Here is a 19,649-nt window from a genome sequence, read left to right on the forward strand (position 1 = left end):
GATGTCTTTATCTGCCAGTCCTCGTCCCTTCTATGCCCATATATGGAGATCCCCGATGTCATCAGTATATGCCCATATATGGGCATGCCCCATTTGTGCCCAAATATGGAGCTCACAACGTGTCACGTTGTGATGCATTGAGCTTGTATATCTATCATTTTCACTAATTTGGAAATGTGCCTAAATGCCTAAGTGGTTAATTCATGATGTATTTTATGTTTGGTTCTCTGGGTTCGTTCCTCAAAATATAGTGGCGTGAAAATCCTAATGTAACATGTATCCTATGTATCCTAATGTGTGTGTGTGTGTGTGTGTGTGTGTGTGTGTGTGTGTGTGTGTGTGTGTGTGTGTGTGTGTGTGTGTGTGTGTGTGTGTGTGTGTGTGTGTGTGTGTGTGTGTGTGTGTAGGTTGTCAGGCTGCATGATCTCAGAGAAAGGCTGTTCTTATCTGGTCTCTGCTCTGAGGTCCAACTCCCATCTGAAAGTATTGGATTTGAGCGTCAATCATCCAGGAGACATCAGGATAAAGGAGCTGTCTGCTCTACCACTGACTCTCAGGTATGGAGAGAACCAGTGTGTTCTAGTAGGTTTAGAGTGAATCATATTGTGATGCTGTATAGTATTGTTTAATGTTGTAAAATCATTATCAATCAATGTTTCTATTATCAAATAGAATATTCACCGCTCACTTTGTCTCTCCTCCAACCCCAGGGTGGACCATTGTGGAGAGCACAGGCTGGATCCTTTGAAGAGGTGTAAGTGTGTATTCCGTTTCATTCCTGAAATCAAAGCAGCACACATCCAGATATTTACTTTATTTGTTTATTTGGTCTGGAGAATGCTCATTAATGAACGCTAAAACATGATGTATTTATTGCGTACAAGATTAAGTGTAAATATGCCGTTTTTAGCGAAAGCTCATTTCCATCCGTAGTCCCCAAAATATAACAATAGAAATACATAGATATCAAAACGCTCATAATCAGACATAGGCCTGTTACAAACATTTAAGAAAGCCTAAGTACAATTTAGGCATTTAGCAGACGCTCTCAATCCGGAGCGATTTACAGTAAGCAAGGACAACACAACGTGATCAAATCCATAGAAATAATAATCTACTAATAAACTAATACATAAGTAAACCAATAACCTATCATCAGTCTAACCGTAGAATATATATCTAAAAATTAAAAATCTTTACATTGAAACTATACACACTATAGGATGCCAGGTCAACAATCACCTGGCATCTGTCTACATAACATAATATCTACGTTACATTTAGCCTTTGCATAATCCTGCAAGGTCATCAAGGCTATAGGTAAGTGCTACGGGCTGAGGTGGAATCTCAAGAGGTGAGTCTTCAGATTACGGCGGAAGATTGGGAGTGAGTCTTCCGTTCTAATTGCAATGGGGAGTTCATTCCATAGTTTGGTTGTCAGAAGGGAGAAGGGTCTGGATGTGTCTGGATGTGTCTGGATGTCTCTGGATGTCTCTGGATGTGTCTGGATTAGGCACCAGGCTATAGTGGTTGCTTAGTCAGCCTGTGTGATCTGCTCATTAAAGGGGAAGTAACACAATGAACTCTATTTTGTCACAATTTAATTGTGTAATAGTTTTCCAATTGTGAAAATATTTGCCAATGCAACTATACACTGAAAGGGTCTGTGTTGAGAGCTGTCAGAAGAAGGATGTGCCATATTGGCCACGATTCCGAAAATCCCTCCCACTGCCTCGGAAAGGGCGGAGCCAAAACAACACGTCACACAATTACACTATTGTACACTCTTGCCCCAATATGAGCTTCATCTGTGGGTATAACCAGTGAGGTTATGGAGGAGGGGTTTTCTGTTTTTATTTTTCTCCCTCTCGATTGTTTTGTTCTGTCCGGCTGGAACAAACAATGACACTACATTAGATTAATATGTAGACCAGGCCCGGATTGGACGGTCTGGCACTTCTGGCAGATGCCAGAAGGGCTGGGCAGGCTGGGGCCGCGGCCAAGCCAAGCAAAAAATATATTTTTTTACAATGTCAAAAACAAAACACCCAGCCTGCACCGGGCCACGCCCACCGGCTCTTTAAGAGAAATTGGCCGGCCCGGTCCATTCACTACATTGTCATAGCGGGGTTGCAGTGATAGTGACACTTTGGTGGAGGGGAGGTGGAGGCTCTGTTCCCCCCGGCCCCCGCTCAAGTGGTTTGCTCCGTACGTTTGATGCAAACCACTTAAAAAAAAGCCGGGCAGGAATACGTCAATAGAATGTAAACAGGTGGATTTTACTGGCAGGTGAAATGGAGAGAAGCTAAAAAACGAAAATGTCTGGAGGCTGATGCGGGGAAATGTTTAAAAATAACAAAGATGTTTGCCCAGCAGTGCTGAAAAGAGTATATATATATACATATATATATATATATATATATATATATATATATATATATATATATATATATATATATATATATATATATATATATATATATATATATATATATATATATATATATATATATATATATATATATATATATATATATATATATATATATATTGTTAATGTCGGTCCATAGTGCTGCTGTCAGTGCAAGCACTAGTAGAGTAAAGAGTGTTAATGTCGGTCCATAGTGCTGCTGTCAGTGCAAGCACTAGTAGAGTAAAGAGTGTTAATGTCGGTCCATAGTGTTGCTGTCAGTGCAAGCACTAGTAACACCGCTGCTAAAGAAAATGTGACTCAAGTTGCATGTGAGCGAAGCTTTTCCACCGAAAGCACTGATGCGACAGCTTCTCATTCAATAAGGTAGAACATAGCCTACAGTTCTTGTTTATTATTCTATTCTATTCTTTGCTTTGGTCAGCTGCTGCTGTGCGTCTTTACGCAGTGCAATGTTGGTGTGTGCGTTACAGTGCTTGTGTTTTTGGCCGCCGTGCCCTGATCTTTGTCTCAGATATATTATATATATACATAATAGCTCAAAACACGTCACATCGTGATTCATGACGCGTTGTGAGCTTGTAGATCTGCTATTTTCCACATAGCCGATGTATACAGTAGGTTTAAAGGGCTCATGTGGCCCATATAGTCGCTTCTTTTGGGCTTGTTTTCCTAGACCTGGTTGTTAGTTTCTCTCATAGAACCTGGCAACACTGCCCGCAGCGGCAGTTGTTGGTGGCTTGTTTTACGTGTTTCTCTGTGGAGTGTGAAGCTGTATATTAAGTGCAACAAATAATCGTATGCATATAGACAATGTGTAGATGATTTGATAGACAAGTGAGCGCTATGATATTAAACTTGGACTGTGACTAGATCGCCGTAAAATTGAGCTACTGTACTGACGTGACCTATTAATGGAGTAATAGTAAAGAATGTTCCTATGTATATTCGTGAAATATGAACATCTACAATGGTTAAATAATAATTAGCATGGATTATTACAAACGAAAAACATCTACCATTTTAAATTGGTCTAGTAACTAATCAGGATGCAAAAGCAGCAACCATGCAGAGCTAATTAACACTCAGATTAAATACGCTATAGCTAAAACGTTTGACAAGCAATAATCGAAATACAACTAACACAATTATATTTTTCGTTTTGTTTTATATATATTTAGAACACACTATTATTACTGTTGCAATGTTATTTAAACAGTAAACCTATATGGCCTAAAATAAAATATAAAGTGAGAAAATAAGTAAAATCTGGCAAATATAAGAATTAAACGGACTGGAATTATCTGCCAGTCCGTGCCTGATGTAGACTAGCATTTTTTAATGCAATTAAGCGATTATTTATATTATTATTGAAGATTGTGAAACCTGGGCAACTACGTACTTGCATTAATTAATGAATAACCTTTTTATCAGCGAGTGTGAGTGATCACTAGTCTGGTCTGCCGCTCGGGGTCTGTCACCGGGAACAGAGGGAGGAATATTAATGGATTGCATAAAATACAAGTAAAAATATAGCTGCAAGCAGCGATAATACGGGGCCAGTGAATAGAGAGAGAGAGAGACATGGAAACGGAATAGATTGAAGAGAGAGAGAGTGACATGGAAACAATAGATTGATGAGAGAGAGAGATGGAAACATAATGGTTTGATTGGACATCTCAACCTACTGCCATTAACAGGATTCGAACTCTCAACCTTCAGACTAATAGGCTGCAACACTACCTATAGTGCTATAGCTTTGTCCAGGCTGATATTGTCTGTTGAAGATCATAAACTCTTGCCTTCTTTCATGAACCAAGCCCCTGTTTCACTAACACTAAGATCACTCGTTCACAAGCCATTTACCAATGAAGAAATTGTACATCTCCTCAGAACCAAAACTAATGAAAGTAGCCGATCTACAAGCTCACAAACCATGAAAAGTTGTGAGATTGTAGATCAGCTATTTTCAGAATGAAGTATGTCATACGTAAAAAACGTACTCTCAAATAAGCATTTCAGGTTATCTTTACCATTTGCACATGTATTCATTGATACAGTCATGTTGTTTGCAATTCAACTTAAATTAAGTCTACATCAAGTGAGGCTTGAACTGACGACCTTGAGATTGTGAGGCATTCATTTAAGGGAGACGCCATTGGCCCAACAGACAAGTAACTGTGAAAAAGGAGATCAGACAGATGATACAGTTTCACGCAAATAGCTGAAAAATCCTGGGTTTAAGTGTTTTTCAAACTGCTCAAAATTGCGGACAATCTAAGGGCGGAGCTTAATGGTCAAATCGATACGTGTGTTCCTCATGAGTCAAGGCACATGTGTAAGCAAGTTTCACGACTTTCGGCCAAACGAGGCATGACTTATGCCTGTTTAAAGTCTGCATTTTCAAAAAATTGCTATAGCGCCCCCTTTTGGCCAATTGGAGTAAGATTGGTTTCAGTGATATTTGGAATGACCCTGTACATTTCTGCAAAGTTTCAAAGAAATGTGAGTCTGCATGTATGTTTTAGGCACAGATGAATAATTTTCATAAAACTGTAATAGTTAAAATCTATCTCCTCCTGGGATTTTTGAGCAATCTGCACGAAACGTTTACCACTTGAACTTTGGACCTCTGCCTACAAAAAATTCCAACGGATTTTCCATAAGTGAAAAAATGCAGAAGTTAGGAGCCAATGACTGTTTTTCATATAATTCAAAATGGTGGGAGATCTAAAGGTCAGAGGTCAAAAGTCAGACCACGAAAGTTGTCGGGCATGAAGAGACGCATGTGTGTATTGAAGTTTCATGGTTGTAGGTCAAACAGGGCATGAGTTGTACCTGTTCAAAGTTGGCACTTTCAATTGAGTGCTATAGCGCCACCCTTTGACGAATGAGTGTGAGAATTATTTCTTGGTAGTTTTTCATGAGCATCTACCATATGGCCGAGTTTCGTAAAAAACGTATGCACGGTTACGCCAGAACTGGCAAAAACAAGTATTTTTCAAACTGCTCAAAATTGCGGAAAATCTAAGGGCGGAGCTTAATGGTCAAATCGATACGTGTGTTCCTCATGAGTCAAGGCACATGTGTAAGCAAGTTTCACGACTTTCGGCCAAACGAGGCATGACTTATGCCTGTTTAAAGTCTGCCTTTTCAAAAAATTGCTATAGCGCCCCCTTTTGGCCAATTGGAGGAAGATTGGTTTCAGTGATATTTGGAATGACCCTGTACATTTCTGCAAAGTTTCAAAGAAATGTGAGTCTGCATGTATGTTTTAGGCACAGATGAATAATTTTCTTTAAACTGTAATAGTTAAAATCTATCTCCTCCTGGGATTTTTGAGCAATCTGCACGAAACGTTTAGCACTTGAACCTTGGACCACTGCCTACAAAAATTTCCAACGGATTTTCCATAAGTGAAAAAATGCAGAAGTTAGGAGCCAATGACTGTTTTTCATATAATTCAAAATGGTGGGAGATCTAAAGGTCAGAGGTCAAAAGTCAGAGGGTGAAAGTTGTTCAGCATGAGGAGACGCATATGTGTATCCAAGTTTCATGGCTGTAGGTCAAACAGGGCATGAGTTGTACCTGGTCAAAGTTGGCATTTTCAATTGAGTGCTATAGCGCCACCTTTGGACGAAAGATTGTGAGAATTATTTTTTGATCGTTTTTCATGACCATCTACCATATGGCCGAGTTTCGTAAAAAGCGACAGCGCGGTTCAGCCAGAACTGCGAAAAGTGGCAGAAGAAGAAGAAGAAGAAGAAGAAGAAGAAGAAGAAGAAGTGACAGAATACTGCCAATAACAATACGTGTACAGAGCAGAGCTCTGTCCCCGTAATTACTCATTATGCAGAATGTTCCATTTCACAAGTTTTCAAATGTATAAAACCAGAGGTTCGGCCGTCTAGTAGTCCCGTCTAGCACATCGGAGACAGACAGTGTAGACGTTCATTGCAACACCGGTGCTTGTTTCAACACGCAAACCTAACTTGTTGGAGACCCAGACACACACACAGCCACGCATGCGCACCACTCTCAATTGTATATTAGGATGTATAGAAATCTTTTTTTTTTTTAGCAGATCTACAAGCTTGTAGATCGACTATTTTCAAATGGCTGAAATGTATATAGGGCTGAAGTGGTAAAAGTATGTTTTGTAATAATCAAAATCTACAAAGTAACTAGTATCTAAAGTTTTCAAATAATTGTAGAGGAGTAAAAGTACAATATTTGCCTGGATTTGAGTGGAGTAGACGTAAAAGTATTGAAAATTGGAAATACTCCAGTAAAGTAAAAATATCTCAAAATTGAACTTAAGTACAGTACTTCAGTAAATGTACTTAGTTACTTTAAACCACTGATACTCGGTGGTCTGAAGGGCTTTCAGTTTCCATTCTACTTCTCCCCCGGGGAGCGGGTGGAGGGGAGAGGACTCTCCCTGGGGCAAAAAATAAGTCTTGTGTCTACATGACTTGACTTTTTCTTTTGACTAAATAATCAGTGTATAGAATAATGTTGCTCCATTATATCTACACATCAGATCATGAAATAAACAATCTGTCTGTCTTTTTTTAAATGTATCTTGCTACCATAATTGACGGCCACAGTCATGGAGTGTACACGAGTGTATCGCCTCAATGGCCAAGCAGACACATGGCCCAACTAACTCCACATTTTCCCCCAAAATTCCTCAATATTCTGCCTGTCAAACCAGCTGCTTCGCATCCCATCACTGTACTTGCAGGATGTACAATTAATATCAAACGCATTATGCTCCAATACTTATGCAAATCACTTCGCCACCTCAAAATTCACGTCCGGGTGTTTCTTTTCACCAGCCAATCATAAGTGACCACCCTTTCACGTTGCCACGTCCGTTGCCACGTTGCGCTGACGTACGCTAAACAAGCGCTGCCGTGCGCACTATGCGAACGAGCCCAAAGGCGCGCAAAAATAAGCCGACCATTGCTTAGACACAAAGTCAGACCTGGCAACGCAGCCTACGCCAATCATGTGTGAGAGATCTACAAGCTATGGGGTAGAGACGCCGTGTGCCATGCACCGTATCTTAGCAACAACGAAAGCGCTCACTCTCATTGGTCCTGTCACGCTAAGAGCAGTTTCCAGACAATGGCATCGCAGAGAGCTTGCTGTAGTGTTTACATATATCTATGGCTGTAGCCATCAGTCAGTCGCAGCGACGACAGACAGGGCGCTGTGATAGTTGCCATATAGCTAACGCTAACGTGGTTGTCATACCTGCAGCGGCTGTGCAATCACTTTGTCAACTATATTCGTGTGGTGAATGTTATTATTGCTGCTCCGTTAGTCCATTGTAGATGATGTATGTTGTGGTATGTAACGTAATGGCAGGACCGCCCCGTGCAACGCACGTTTAGGCTGCATTATGTTGTAATTTCAGATAATTTCGGTCCGACTAGGGCAGTGGCTATCCCCCGCCCCCCCCGCCCCCCCCCCACATCATATTTGAACTGGGGACCCCCCCATTTTGTTTGACTCCGTTCCACAAGTCAATATTGTGAAAATAGCAGATCTACAAGCTCACAACCCTCACGTTGAGAGGCGTTGTGAGCTTGCAGATCGGCTATTTTCAACATGTTTGCCTCTTTCTTATATTATTTGACAATGTGCCCAATGTTTTATAGTATAGTTTGTTGACTACTTTTGTTGCAGTAATGGTCTATTCCTTTACTTTAGCTTTTTCATTGTCTCCGCCAGGCCGAAAGGCATGGCGCCAGAGTATGTTTTACCCCCTGTCCGTCCGTCTGTGGATAGCTAATCTCCCGCATCGTTGCCTTGCTCGCAGCGAAACTGTGCACACACTCCCTGCATGCCAATTCAGAACCTCTGCCCCCATTTCAATACACGCCGTCTCCGTTTGTAGATGTGTGTGTGTGCGCGCGCACACGGAAATTACTTCAACGCGCGTGTGTGTGTGTGTGTGTGTCTGTGTGTGTGTGTGTGTGTGTGTGTGTGCAGTACTGTGCGTCTTCTGATTATTAAAAGACGCATCCAACTCACCATTCGTGTGTCCACATGCACTGTTGTGCAAACACACAAAAACAGCCGCCATCTCCACACACATTCCTTGTGTGTGTGTGTGTGTGTGTGTGTGTGTGTGTGTGTGTGTACGAGCGCAACAACACACAAACGGCCGCCATTTTGACCAGATTGTACAGGGTCACACATTTCCGTATAACACCCGCCACCGAAAAGATGTGATGACTCATTGTATTATTATTTGATTATTAGATAATGATTATACATGCCCCATGATTATTATAAGATCATATATCTTAATCAAATATTATAATCATATGATATAATTAATCATCAGAACTTATTAATACTCATAATAAAATAACAATATTAAATAACAATATATTGCCCATTTCCCCCCAGCCATTTCGCCATTTAGATATGTATATATATATAGAGAGAGAGATAGATAGAGATAGAGATAGAGATAGAGAGATAGACAGATAGATAGATAGATAGATAGATAGATAGATAGATAGATAGATAGATAGATAGATAGATAGATAGATAGATAGATAGATAGATATCCAGTAAAGTGCAGTACTTGAGCACATGTAGTTATTTACTCACCTCTGTAATTTAATTCATGACTCCCAGGATCCATTCTCTTTTGGACTCCTCTTAGGACATGCTTATGTCTCCTACAGACTACGCTAGGCTACTTTACAGGTCACACTTGGACCATTGATAGGCAGGAGTAGGCAGCTTTAGCTTTGTAAAAGGTGTGAATGGGCCAGCCAATGTATCACTTCAGTAACGTCACTGGCGGCCGGCGGCTGTGTCTATTGTTGTCGGAGCAGAATTCATTTTCCTGGCAAATCTTCACTGACCGGGCCATGGCCCCACTAGCCCTCATGACGCTACGCCAGTGATCGGCGCTGCCAAGTGGTCTCTACGTGGGCGTGGGCGCTACGTGGGCGTGGACGCTACGTGGGCGTGGACGCTACGTGGGCGTGGGCGCTAGATGTGAGGCCGGCACAGCCGGCCGAACTTCTAGTTTATTTAACCAGTAAAATCACATTGAGACCATAGTCTCTTTTACGAGTGTACACTGGCCAAGAGAAGAGGCAAATTAATGTTACACAGCTCTGCCAGTAACAACAAATACATGTGTACATGTCTACATGTGTACATGTCTACATGTCTACATGTCTACATGTCTACATGTCTAGATGTCTACATGTCTACATGTCTACATGTCTACATGTCTACATGTGTACATGTGTACATGTCTACATGTGTACATGTCTACATGTGTACATGTCTACATGTGTACATGTCTACATGTCTACATGTCTACATGTGTACATGTGTACATGTCTACATGTCTACATGTGTACATGTGTACATGTCTACATGTCTACATGTGTACATGTGTACATGTGTACATGTCTACATGTGTACATGTCTACATGTCTACATGTGTACATGTGTACATGTCTACATGTCTACATGTCTACATGTAGACATGTACACATGTCTACATGTCTACATGTGTACATGTGTACATGTGTACATGTGTACATGTCTACATGTCTACATGTAGACATGTACACATGTCTACATGTCTACATGTGTACATGTGTACATGTGTACATGTGTACATGTCTACATGTGTACATGTGTACATGTCTACATGTAGACATGTGTACATGTCTACATGTGTACATGTCTACATGTGTACATGTGTACATGTCTACATGTAGACATGTAGACATGTGTACATGTGTACATGTGTACTTGTGTACATGTCTACATGTCTACATGTCTACATGTGTACATGTCTACATGTCTACATGTCTACATGTCTACATGTCTACATGTGTACATGTCTACATGTCTACATGTCTACATGTGTACATGTGTACATGTGTACATGTCTACATGTGTACATGTGTACATGTGTACATGTCTACATGTCTACATGTGTACATGTCTACATGTCTACATGTGTACATGTCTACATGTCTACATGTCTACATGTCTACATGTGTACATGTGTACATGTCTACATCTACATGTCTACATGTGTACATGTGTACATGTGTACATGTGTACATGTCTACATGTGTACATGTGTACATGTGTACATGTCTACATGTCTACATGTGTACATGTCTACATGTCTACATGTCTACATGTGTACATGTGTACATGTGTACATGTCTACATCTACATGTCTACATGTGTACATGTGTACATGTGTACATGTGTACATGTCTACATGTGTACATGTGTACATGTGTACATGTGTACATGTCTACATGTCTACATGTGTACATGTCTACATGTCTACATGTCTACATGTCTACATGTGTACATGTGTACATGTCTACATGTCTACATGTCTACATGTCTACATGTGTACATGTGTACATGTCTACATGTCTACATGTCTACATGTAGACATGTCTACATGTCTACATGTCTACATGTGTACATGTGTACATGTGTACATGTGTACAGTACATGTCTACATGTCTACATGTCTACATGTCTACCGGCTCCGGCCGTGGAGGGAACAGGACTCCTGTCTCCTCTGCCCCGACACAGCAGCAGCAGCAGCTGAGCGGGGAGACCAGAGCCGACAGACCACAGAAAATAGGAAGTACTGCAACATGATTTGTTATTTTTACTTGTTAATGTATGTATATAAAATATAGATTCCTGTGGAATCTCCTAATTACACCAACATTGTTCTTGTGAAGCTGTTAGTTTGTCCTTTTTTATTAAGTTAGATTTAGTCATTTCTGGCAGAGGGAAGCACATGATGCTTGGCGGTGAGACGGTCTGCCCAGAGAGCAGGCTGTGGTAGCAGGTAGACAGACAGAGTTCAGCTTAGTTATAAACATTATATTAACTAGTCTTATTGCTCATCTACAGCTTCTATTTTACATTTCAAAATGCAAGCTGAGCTGTGAAATATTTCCCTCATATGTATGACGTCACGGAAGTTGCGTAATCGCTAGTTTCCCGAAGACGAGCCTCTAGAGGGAGCTCTGTTTATAACTTTAAATGTGTCTGTGTGTTTTTCTTTTTTTAAATCCCCAAAATGTGTTTGGACATCCTTAGGGGGTCTTTGACAGATATACGTCATTACTTTAGAAAAGGAAAGCTCCTGGTTCTCTTCCTTTAAGGGTAGGATTGGTTGGGTATCGAAACTCGGTTCCAAGTAGGAACCGATTAAGAAATGGCGGGTACCAGGTACTCATTAACATAATGTAATTTTGGTTCTGCATATCGGTTCCTAGACGCGCTAATAACCGTTCAAACAAAGGCTTCATGATGACAAGTTGACTATCTGTCAGGACCTGTCTAACTTATGTGATCATATCACACATTCACACTGCACGCGCACACACACACACACACACACACACACACACACACACACACACACACACACACACACACGCACACACACACACACACACACACACACACACACACACACACACACACACACACGCACACACTTTATTTACTTTATTTATTATTTATTATTATACATTACATGTAGAAAGTTAATTAGTGCTCAGACAGGTTATACGTCTAATATGACCAAACATTTAATAACATTAAACATTTATTACAACTCAATCAGACGTCAGGACAGACTGACAGAAACACCTGAACCATCACTCACTGTAATGGTTCTGAAACTGAGACTGAACCCCCCCTCCCCCTCCCCTAACCCTTGTGTCAGGGACCCCCCCATCTGAAAATGTTTTGTGTCAGGGACCCCCCATCTGAACATGTTTTGTGTCAGGGACCCCCCCATCTGAACATGTTTTGTGTCAGGGACCCCCCATCTGAACATGTTTTGTGTCAGGGACCCCCCCATCTGAAAATGTTTTGTGTCAGGGACCCCCCATCTGAACATGTTTTGTGTCAGGGACCCCCCCATCTGAACATGTTTTGTGTCAGGGATCCCCCATCTGAACATGTTTTGTGTCAGGGACCCCCATCTGAACATGTTTTGTGTCAGGGACCCCCCCATCTGAACATGTTTTGTGTCAGGGACCCCCCATCTGAACATGTTTTGTGTCAGGGACCCCCCATCTGAACATGTTTTGTGTCAGGGACCCCCCCATCTGAACATGTTTTGTGTCAGGGACCCCCCCATCTGAACATGTTTTGTGTCAGGGACCCCCCATCTGAACATGTTTTGTGTCAGGGACCCCCCATCTGAACATGTTTTGTATCAGGTATCCCCAGAAATCAAAATTATTCAAACTCTTTCAAACAATTTCAAGTTTCTTCAAAATTTTTCATAAATATCAGATGTAAAAGCTTGCAGCGCGGCACGAAGTGATGCACTGTGAGCTTGTAGATCTGATATTTATGAGAACCACTGTTCCAAAACACTAAAATCTAAAAGGACACTTTCCTGGTTTTAATGGGTTAACACTGATTTTACTGTGTGTGTGTGTGTGTGTGTGTGTGTGTGTGTGTGTGTGTGTGTGTGTGTGTGTGTGTGTGTGTGTGTGTGTGTGTGTGTGTGTGTGTCAGATGTAAACTTCATATAGAGCGCTTATAGATCAGCTATTTTCAATAGTTTTGATTAATATGGAGATACAAGGTTTCTGCCTGACAGCAACAATATACTTTGTCTCAGTATGAAAAGTGCAAATAACAGATCTACAAGCTCACAACAAATCACAATGTGACACATTGTGAGCTTGTAGATCTGCTATCTAATGTAATTAGATCTATCTAATTGAAGCATTATCTTATACTTACTACAAGCTCATAGCGTGGCACCGAGTGCCGCGCTATGAGCTTGTAGATCTGCTATTTTTTTAAGAAACTTTGAATATATATATATTTTTAAGGTGAACATTATAGACATTATAGAACATTAAATGCTCATAGCGTGGCACCGAGTGCCGCGCTATGAGCATTTTTAACTCAAACAAACATTTTTAACTCAAACAAACATTTTTAACTCAAATCTTTCCTTCTGGGGGATTCTTCAAATGATTCTAATTGTGGGGGTCAAGGACCCCCACAATTATATGGATTTGGCCGCGGACCCCCATCTCAAAATATGTTGTTCCAGGGACCCCCAGAAGCAAAGATTTGAGTTAAAAATGTTAAAACATACATATTTATACAAAGATTTGCAAACAGTTTCAAGATTTTTCAAAAATAGCAGATCGGTGCCGCGCTATGAGCTTGTAGATCTGCTGTTTTTGAGTAGCCCAAGTATAAAAGGCTAAAGTAGTTAAAATGATTGTGATTCTATATTAACACATTTTGCTGGGGATCCCCTGGAACCCCCCCAAGGACCCCTGGGGGTCCCCGGACCCCACTTTGAGAACCATTGCTCTGAACAACCTTCATAGTCACAGTGATTTATTTAAAGGGCCAGACCACTGTGGTAGAGGTTTGGTTTGTGTAGTTACCTTGATGTCATGATGGAACTCCAAAGGACAAGAAATGTAAAATAATTTCTCCATTGATTAGAAATTAATCATTCTAAATATGCTCCTAATTACATTGTACGCTGAAACAGATCTCAAAGTCACTCTTTTACCACCTAAACAAACACAAACAAAGCTGATTCAGACAATATAGAATATCACCAAACCCACTACTGAACATGTTTTATGTTGGGGACCCCCAGAAATCCTTTTTTTTTTTTTTCAAAAAGTTTCATGCAATTTCAAGTTTTTTTCAAAAATGTTCAAAAATAGCAGATGTACAAGCTCGCAGCGTGGCACAAAGTGACATGCTGTGAGCTTGTAGATCTGCTATTTATGAGAACCACTGTTCCAAAACACTTTCCTGGTTTTAATGGGTTAACACTGAGGATTTTTTTTGTCTCGGTATGAAAAGTGCAAATAACAGATCTACAAGCTCACAACACATCACAATGTGACACATTGTGAGCTTGTAGATATGCTATCTAATTTAATTAGATCTATCTAATTGAAGCATTATCTTATACTTTGACTATTCAAAAATAGCAGATCTACAAGCTGCTATATTTATAAAATGCTCATAGCGTGGCACTGAGCATTTTTAACTCAAATCTTTGCTTGGATTCTACAAATGTCTTCTAAATCATTTTTCTAAACGTATATAATATCAGTGGTTCTCAAACTGTTTCCATGTCAAGGACCCCCACAATTATATGGATTTGGCCGCGGACCCCCATCTCAAAATATGTTGTTCCAGGGACCCCCAGAAGCAAAGATTTGAGTTACAAATGTTTGCTTTAAATTTATATATACAGTATATATTCAAAGATTTGCTTAAATTTTCACGATTTTTCTAAAAGAGCAGATCGGTGCCGCGCTATGAGCTTGTAGATCTGCTATTTTTGAATAGCCTAATTATAAAAGTTGAAAAATGATTGTGATGCTATATTAACACATTTAGCTGGGGACCCATTTAACCCATTAAGACCGAGAACGCATCGCTAATCAAAAATATCAGATCTACAAGCTCATAGCGCGGCACTATGAGCTTGTAGATCTGCTATTTTTGAAAAATCATGAAAACGTGTGCAAATCTTTGAATATTATAGTTTTATAAAGCGAACATTTGTAAAATATTTTGTTCCAGTACAAGCTCGTAGGCCGCGCTATGAGCTTGTAGATCTGCTATTTTTGAACAGCCAAAAAAAGAAAGTTTGAAAGTGGTGTAAAGTAACTAAGTACATGTACTCAAGTACTGTACTTATATACAATTTTGAGTATTTCCAATTTTCAGTACTTTTACTTCTACTCCACTACATCTCAGAGGCAGATATTGTACTTTTAACCCACTATTTTTTTCATTTTAAAACTTTAGTTACTTTGTAGATTTTGATTATTATTACAAACCACTTCAGCCCTATATACATTTCGGCCATTTAAAAATAGCAGATCTACAAGCTCACAATGAGACGCATTGTGAGCTTGTAGATCTGCTATTTTCAAAAGATTTTTATATGTTTTATACATTTAAAAACTGGGTAATGAGACATTCTGCATAATGAGTACTTTCTACTTTTGGTACTTTAAGTACATTTTGATGCCAATACTTTTGTACTTTTACTCAAATAATTTTTTAATTCCGGACTTTTACTTGTAACAGAGTATTTCTACATTGCAGTTTTGATACTTTTACTTAAACATTTGAGTATTTATTCCACCACTGATTATTGAACAGATAAATAAAAGTTAAAATGACACAGATGCGTTCCTGGTCTTAATGGGTTAAGTTTCAAAATGTTCAGCATTAATAACATGGCCGACACAGTGACTCAGGTGTAAAGTGTTTCATTAGTTGTGATATTTTGTCTTTTGTTTTTCTCACAGATTTCTGTCAGCTTTCACTGGATGAAAACACAGTGAACAACTACCTCATCCTGTCAGAGGAGAACAGGCAGGTGACTAAGGAACGAAGAGAAGTCCAACTTCGTCCTGAACATCCACACAGATTTACCTCTTGGTCTCAGGTGTTGAGTAAAGAGAGTCTGCCTGAACGTTGTTACTTTGAAGTAAAATGGAGTGGACGTGTTGCTGTAGCAGTCAGTTATATAGACATCAACAGAAAGGAGGCGGGGCTATCACGCTTTGGTCACAATGACAAGTCCTGGATGTTAGATTGGTCACATGGTTCAGACTACATGTTCCATCACAACAGCATTCAGACTAAACTGTCAGGACCTGATGCCTCCACATGGGGGGGTGATGGTGGGGGGCTAATGGGCGTGTACACAGATCACAGAGCAGGTACTGTGTCTTTCTACTGTATTAATGACAACAAACAGACCCTCCTCTATACAGTAAACACCACCTTCACACAACCTCTATATGCAGGGATATGGGTTAATGCTGGTGCTACAGCAGAGGTGTGTGAGATCTGGTAAACGTGTTGAAACACTTACACCCTACAGTATGTATAGAGAATATATAGTAGAGCTTACAGATACAATATATACATATTACTGTACTTAACTGACTGGAGTCCCCCAGGGGTCTGTACTTGACCCCCCCTCCAGTGCAATGCTTGTAGATCTGCTATTTTCAGACAGGGGGATGTGTTGTGAGCTTGTAGATCTGCTATTTTCAGACAGGAGGGATGCATTGTGAGCTTGTAGATCTGCTTGCGTTGTGTGCTTGTAGATCTGCTATTTTCAGACAGGACGGGATGCGTTGTGTGCTTGTAGATCTGCTATTTTCAGACAGGGGGATGTGTTGTGAGCTTGTAGATCTGCTATTTTCAGACAGGAGGGATGCATTGTGAGCTTGTAGATCTGCTTGCGTTGTGTGCTTTTAGATCTGCTATTTTCAGACAGGAGGGGAAGCGTTGTAAGCTTGTAGATCTGCTTTTTTCAGACAGGAGGGATGCATTGTGAGCTTGTAGATCTGCTTGCGTTGTGTGCTTGTAGATCTGCTATTTTCAGACAGGAGGGGAAGCGTTGTAAGCTTGTAGATCTGCTATTTTCAGACAGGAGGGGAAGCGTTGTAAGCTTGTAGATCTGCTATTTTCAGACAGGGGGATGTGTTGTGAGCTTGTAGATCTGCTCTTTTCAGACAGGGGGGTATGCGTTGTGAGCTTGTAGATCTGCTATTTTCAGACAGGGGGGTATGCGTTGTGAGCTTGTAGATCTGCTATTTTCAGGGTGGGGGATGCGTTGTGAGCTTGTAGATCTGCTATTTTCAGACATGGGGGATGTGTTGTGAGCTTGTAGATCTGCTCTTTTCAGACAGGGGGGTATGCGTTGTGAGCTTGTAGATCTGCTATTTTCAGGGTGGGGGATGCGCTGTGAGCTTGTAGATCTGCTATTTTCAGACAGTGGGGGATGCGTTGTGAGCTTGTAGATCTGCTATTTTCAGACAGGGGGGATGCGTTGTGAGCTTGTAGATCTGCTATTTTCAGACAGTGGGGGATGCGTTGTGAGCTTGTAGATCTGCTATTTTCAGACAGGGGGGATGCGTTGTGAGCTTGTAGATCCATTCCACATTAAGTTAGCTCCACCATTGAGAAGTTCAAATCCAAACTAAAGGCTCTGTTGTTGTTTGTTGTTGTTTTGTTTGTATTAGTTTTAGTTTTCTGGTTACGTAATAGGCTTTTATTATAGCTTTGTGAATAGATCTCACAGTCTATATGTTGATATTGTCTCTTAAAGCACTTTGGGTTTTTAAATGTGTTGCAGTATACAAATAAACTTGACTTGACTTGACAACCTCAATCTGTTTTTATTATTACAAACCTTTATATTTATATTTATATAAAACACATCAAACAAGTCATTACATGTATTTGGTCCCTGGAACAACATATTTTCAGGGGGGGTCCGCTGCCAAATACATACCATTTTGGGGGTCCTTGACATGATAAAGTTTGAGAACCACTGATATTATAGCAATATACGTTTAAAAAAAAAAAAAACTGTTAGGATTTAGAAGATTTAGAATGTCAAGGACCCCCACATTTATATATATTTGGCCACAGACCCCCATCTCAAAATGTTTCGTTCCAGGGACCCCCAGAAGCAAAGATTTGAGTTACTGATGTTCACTTTAAAAACATATATATATTCAAAGATTTGCACACATTTTCATGATTTAAAAAGAAACTGCAGATCTACAAGCTTGTAGATCTGCTGTTTTTGAACAGCCAAAGTAGGGGATGTTTTTGTGTTGTGATGAAAAACTATGACATACATATGATTTGTGTACATATGTGCCTGGATGGAGATGGATTTAAAAAAAGAAAACATTTTATCACTGAAAACGTGTTATGTAAATGTGACCGTAGTCTAGTTGTTTCCCCAGCGTTAATATATGCCTATTTAAAACCTTAGAATTACTCAATGTAATCAACTCAGTCAACAGGTCTTTAGAAGCTACTACCACTTTAAAGGAGACACACCATGAATTTCACTTTTTTTTTTTTTTTTTGGGCTCCCCAGTGTCTCTTGTTGCCCAAAAACATTTTTTTTTAAACATTCAGTCATTCATTCTCATTTCAGAGATTTTCAGAATGGGCGTGTCTAAACAGGCCATCTCAGAATGGCAAGTTTGCTTACATCACAAAACTTTTTGCCCATGTATTTTGACAGACAGAATTGCTCAGTACCGCAGTACAGCACCCCTCTGCCCAACAGGACGTTTTGGTATTGCAGCTGAAAGTGCTTTATAAGCCTGAGAGAATTGACTTGGGATGAGTATATCTGAGTGTTGATTTAGGCTCAAACCTTTTGGAAATGGTTTGAGGGACATACACCATATGATATTAAATATCAAATATTTTTTTTTAATTCATGGTGTGTCTCCTTTAAGAGATCAGCCTTGTGTGCATGGGATCTCATCTTAAACAAGCTCAGTGCTTTATGAATCTTCCAGTTTAGTAAACCTTGTATTGTGAATTTGTACTTCCATGTACTGTTGTTGATTGATTGATTGATTGATTGAAATTTGTATTAGGCAAAAGAATGTAAAACAACACAGTTACATTTATAATACTTTTGTCTAAAAGGTCCGACCAAGAAAGTCCTTGCGGACTTGTTTCCGTTGGGGTCCTTGAATTAATTTCATAGACATATATAGTAGCAACCAAACAGTTCAGTTATCAACATAAAAATACAGAGAAAAAATACCACGATGTACAAAAAAGCATCTCATGTCCTAAATTAAGTACATCAATCAAACAATCAATCAATCAAAAGCCTAACTGTGTTTTCAGACTGTGTTCCTTTTAACTACCTCTGATTGGTCATTGTGACGGTCCATCACTTTTCCAGGCGTATGATTGGTTGGGGGGCGGGACGAGCTAGGAGGTGGGTGTGCTTAGCCGGTTTTAGGAGGGAGAGGTTTGGTGTGTCTGAAGAACTTACATGTGTGTCAAAACAGGAGCATTACGTGACAATATTAACACTTAGTGTTTAAGTGTTGAATGATTTTACTCATCTGTATTAACAGTGTTTAATATTTGTCCTGTTTGGAGTCAAGGCGAGTCCTGGTTCTAACGTTTTACTGCAGTAAGCAGGGGGCTAGAGTTACACTGTTGTTAGCTTCATGCTAGCTGAGTTTCAATGTTAATATGTAAATATTAACTGGCAAAGATCGCAGCTGAGACAGAGCGCAAACGTCGAGGCACAGACGGCTGTGTTGTTGACGGACAACGGATGATGAGAAACAAAAATACAACGGAT

The 19,649-nt window shown here is 40.0% G+C and overlaps 1 protein-coding gene across 2 annotated transcripts; it reads left to right on the plus strand.

Annotated features, from left to right (window-relative positions):
- The first annotated feature begins 414 nt into the window (after nucleotides 1–414).
- LOC311041276 (stonustoxin subunit alpha-like) lies at nucleotides 415–17,669 on the plus strand. 2 transcript variants are annotated; one of them, XM_084086182.1, is made up of 4 exons: nucleotides 415–557; nucleotides 711–754; nucleotides 15,805–16,078; nucleotides 17,114–17,669. In XM_084086182.1, the coding sequence occupies exons 1-4, from the start codon at nucleotides 421–423 to the stop codon at nucleotides 17,130–17,132; spliced, it is 474 nt and encodes a 157-aa protein (XP_083942308.1). In that variant the 5' UTR covers nucleotides 415–420; the 3' UTR covers nucleotides 17,133–17,669. The 2 variants fall into 2 exon arrangements, with proteins under 2 accessions (XP_083942308.1, XP_083942307.1); XM_084086181.1 differs by lacking the exon at nucleotides 17,114–17,669 and having other exon boundaries at nucleotides 15,805–16,360.
- The last annotated feature ends 1,980 nt before the right edge of the window (nucleotides 17,670–19,649 follow it).

The sequence above is a fragment of the Gymnoscopelus microlampas genome (genome assembly GCF_963454915.1).
Source record: "Gymnoscopelus microlampas genome assembly, contig: SCAFFOLD_81, whole genome shotgun sequence".
NCBI lineage: Eukaryota > Metazoa > Chordata > Actinopteri > Myctophiformes > Myctophidae > Gymnoscopelus > Gymnoscopelus microlampas.

Coding starts and splice junctions, on each gene's coding strand:
- LOC311041276 (XM_084086181.1), top strand. CDS start 421: ATGATCTCAGAGAAAGGCTGTTCTTATCTGGTCTCTGCTCTGAGGTCC. Junction 558..710: donor GCTCTACCACTGACTCTCAG/GTATGGAGAGAA, acceptor CTCCAACCCCAG/GGTGGACCATTGTGGAGAGC. Junction 755..15,804: donor GCTGGATCCTTTGAAGAGGT/GTAAGTGTGTAT, acceptor TTTTTCTCACAG/ATTTCTGTCAGCTTTCACTG.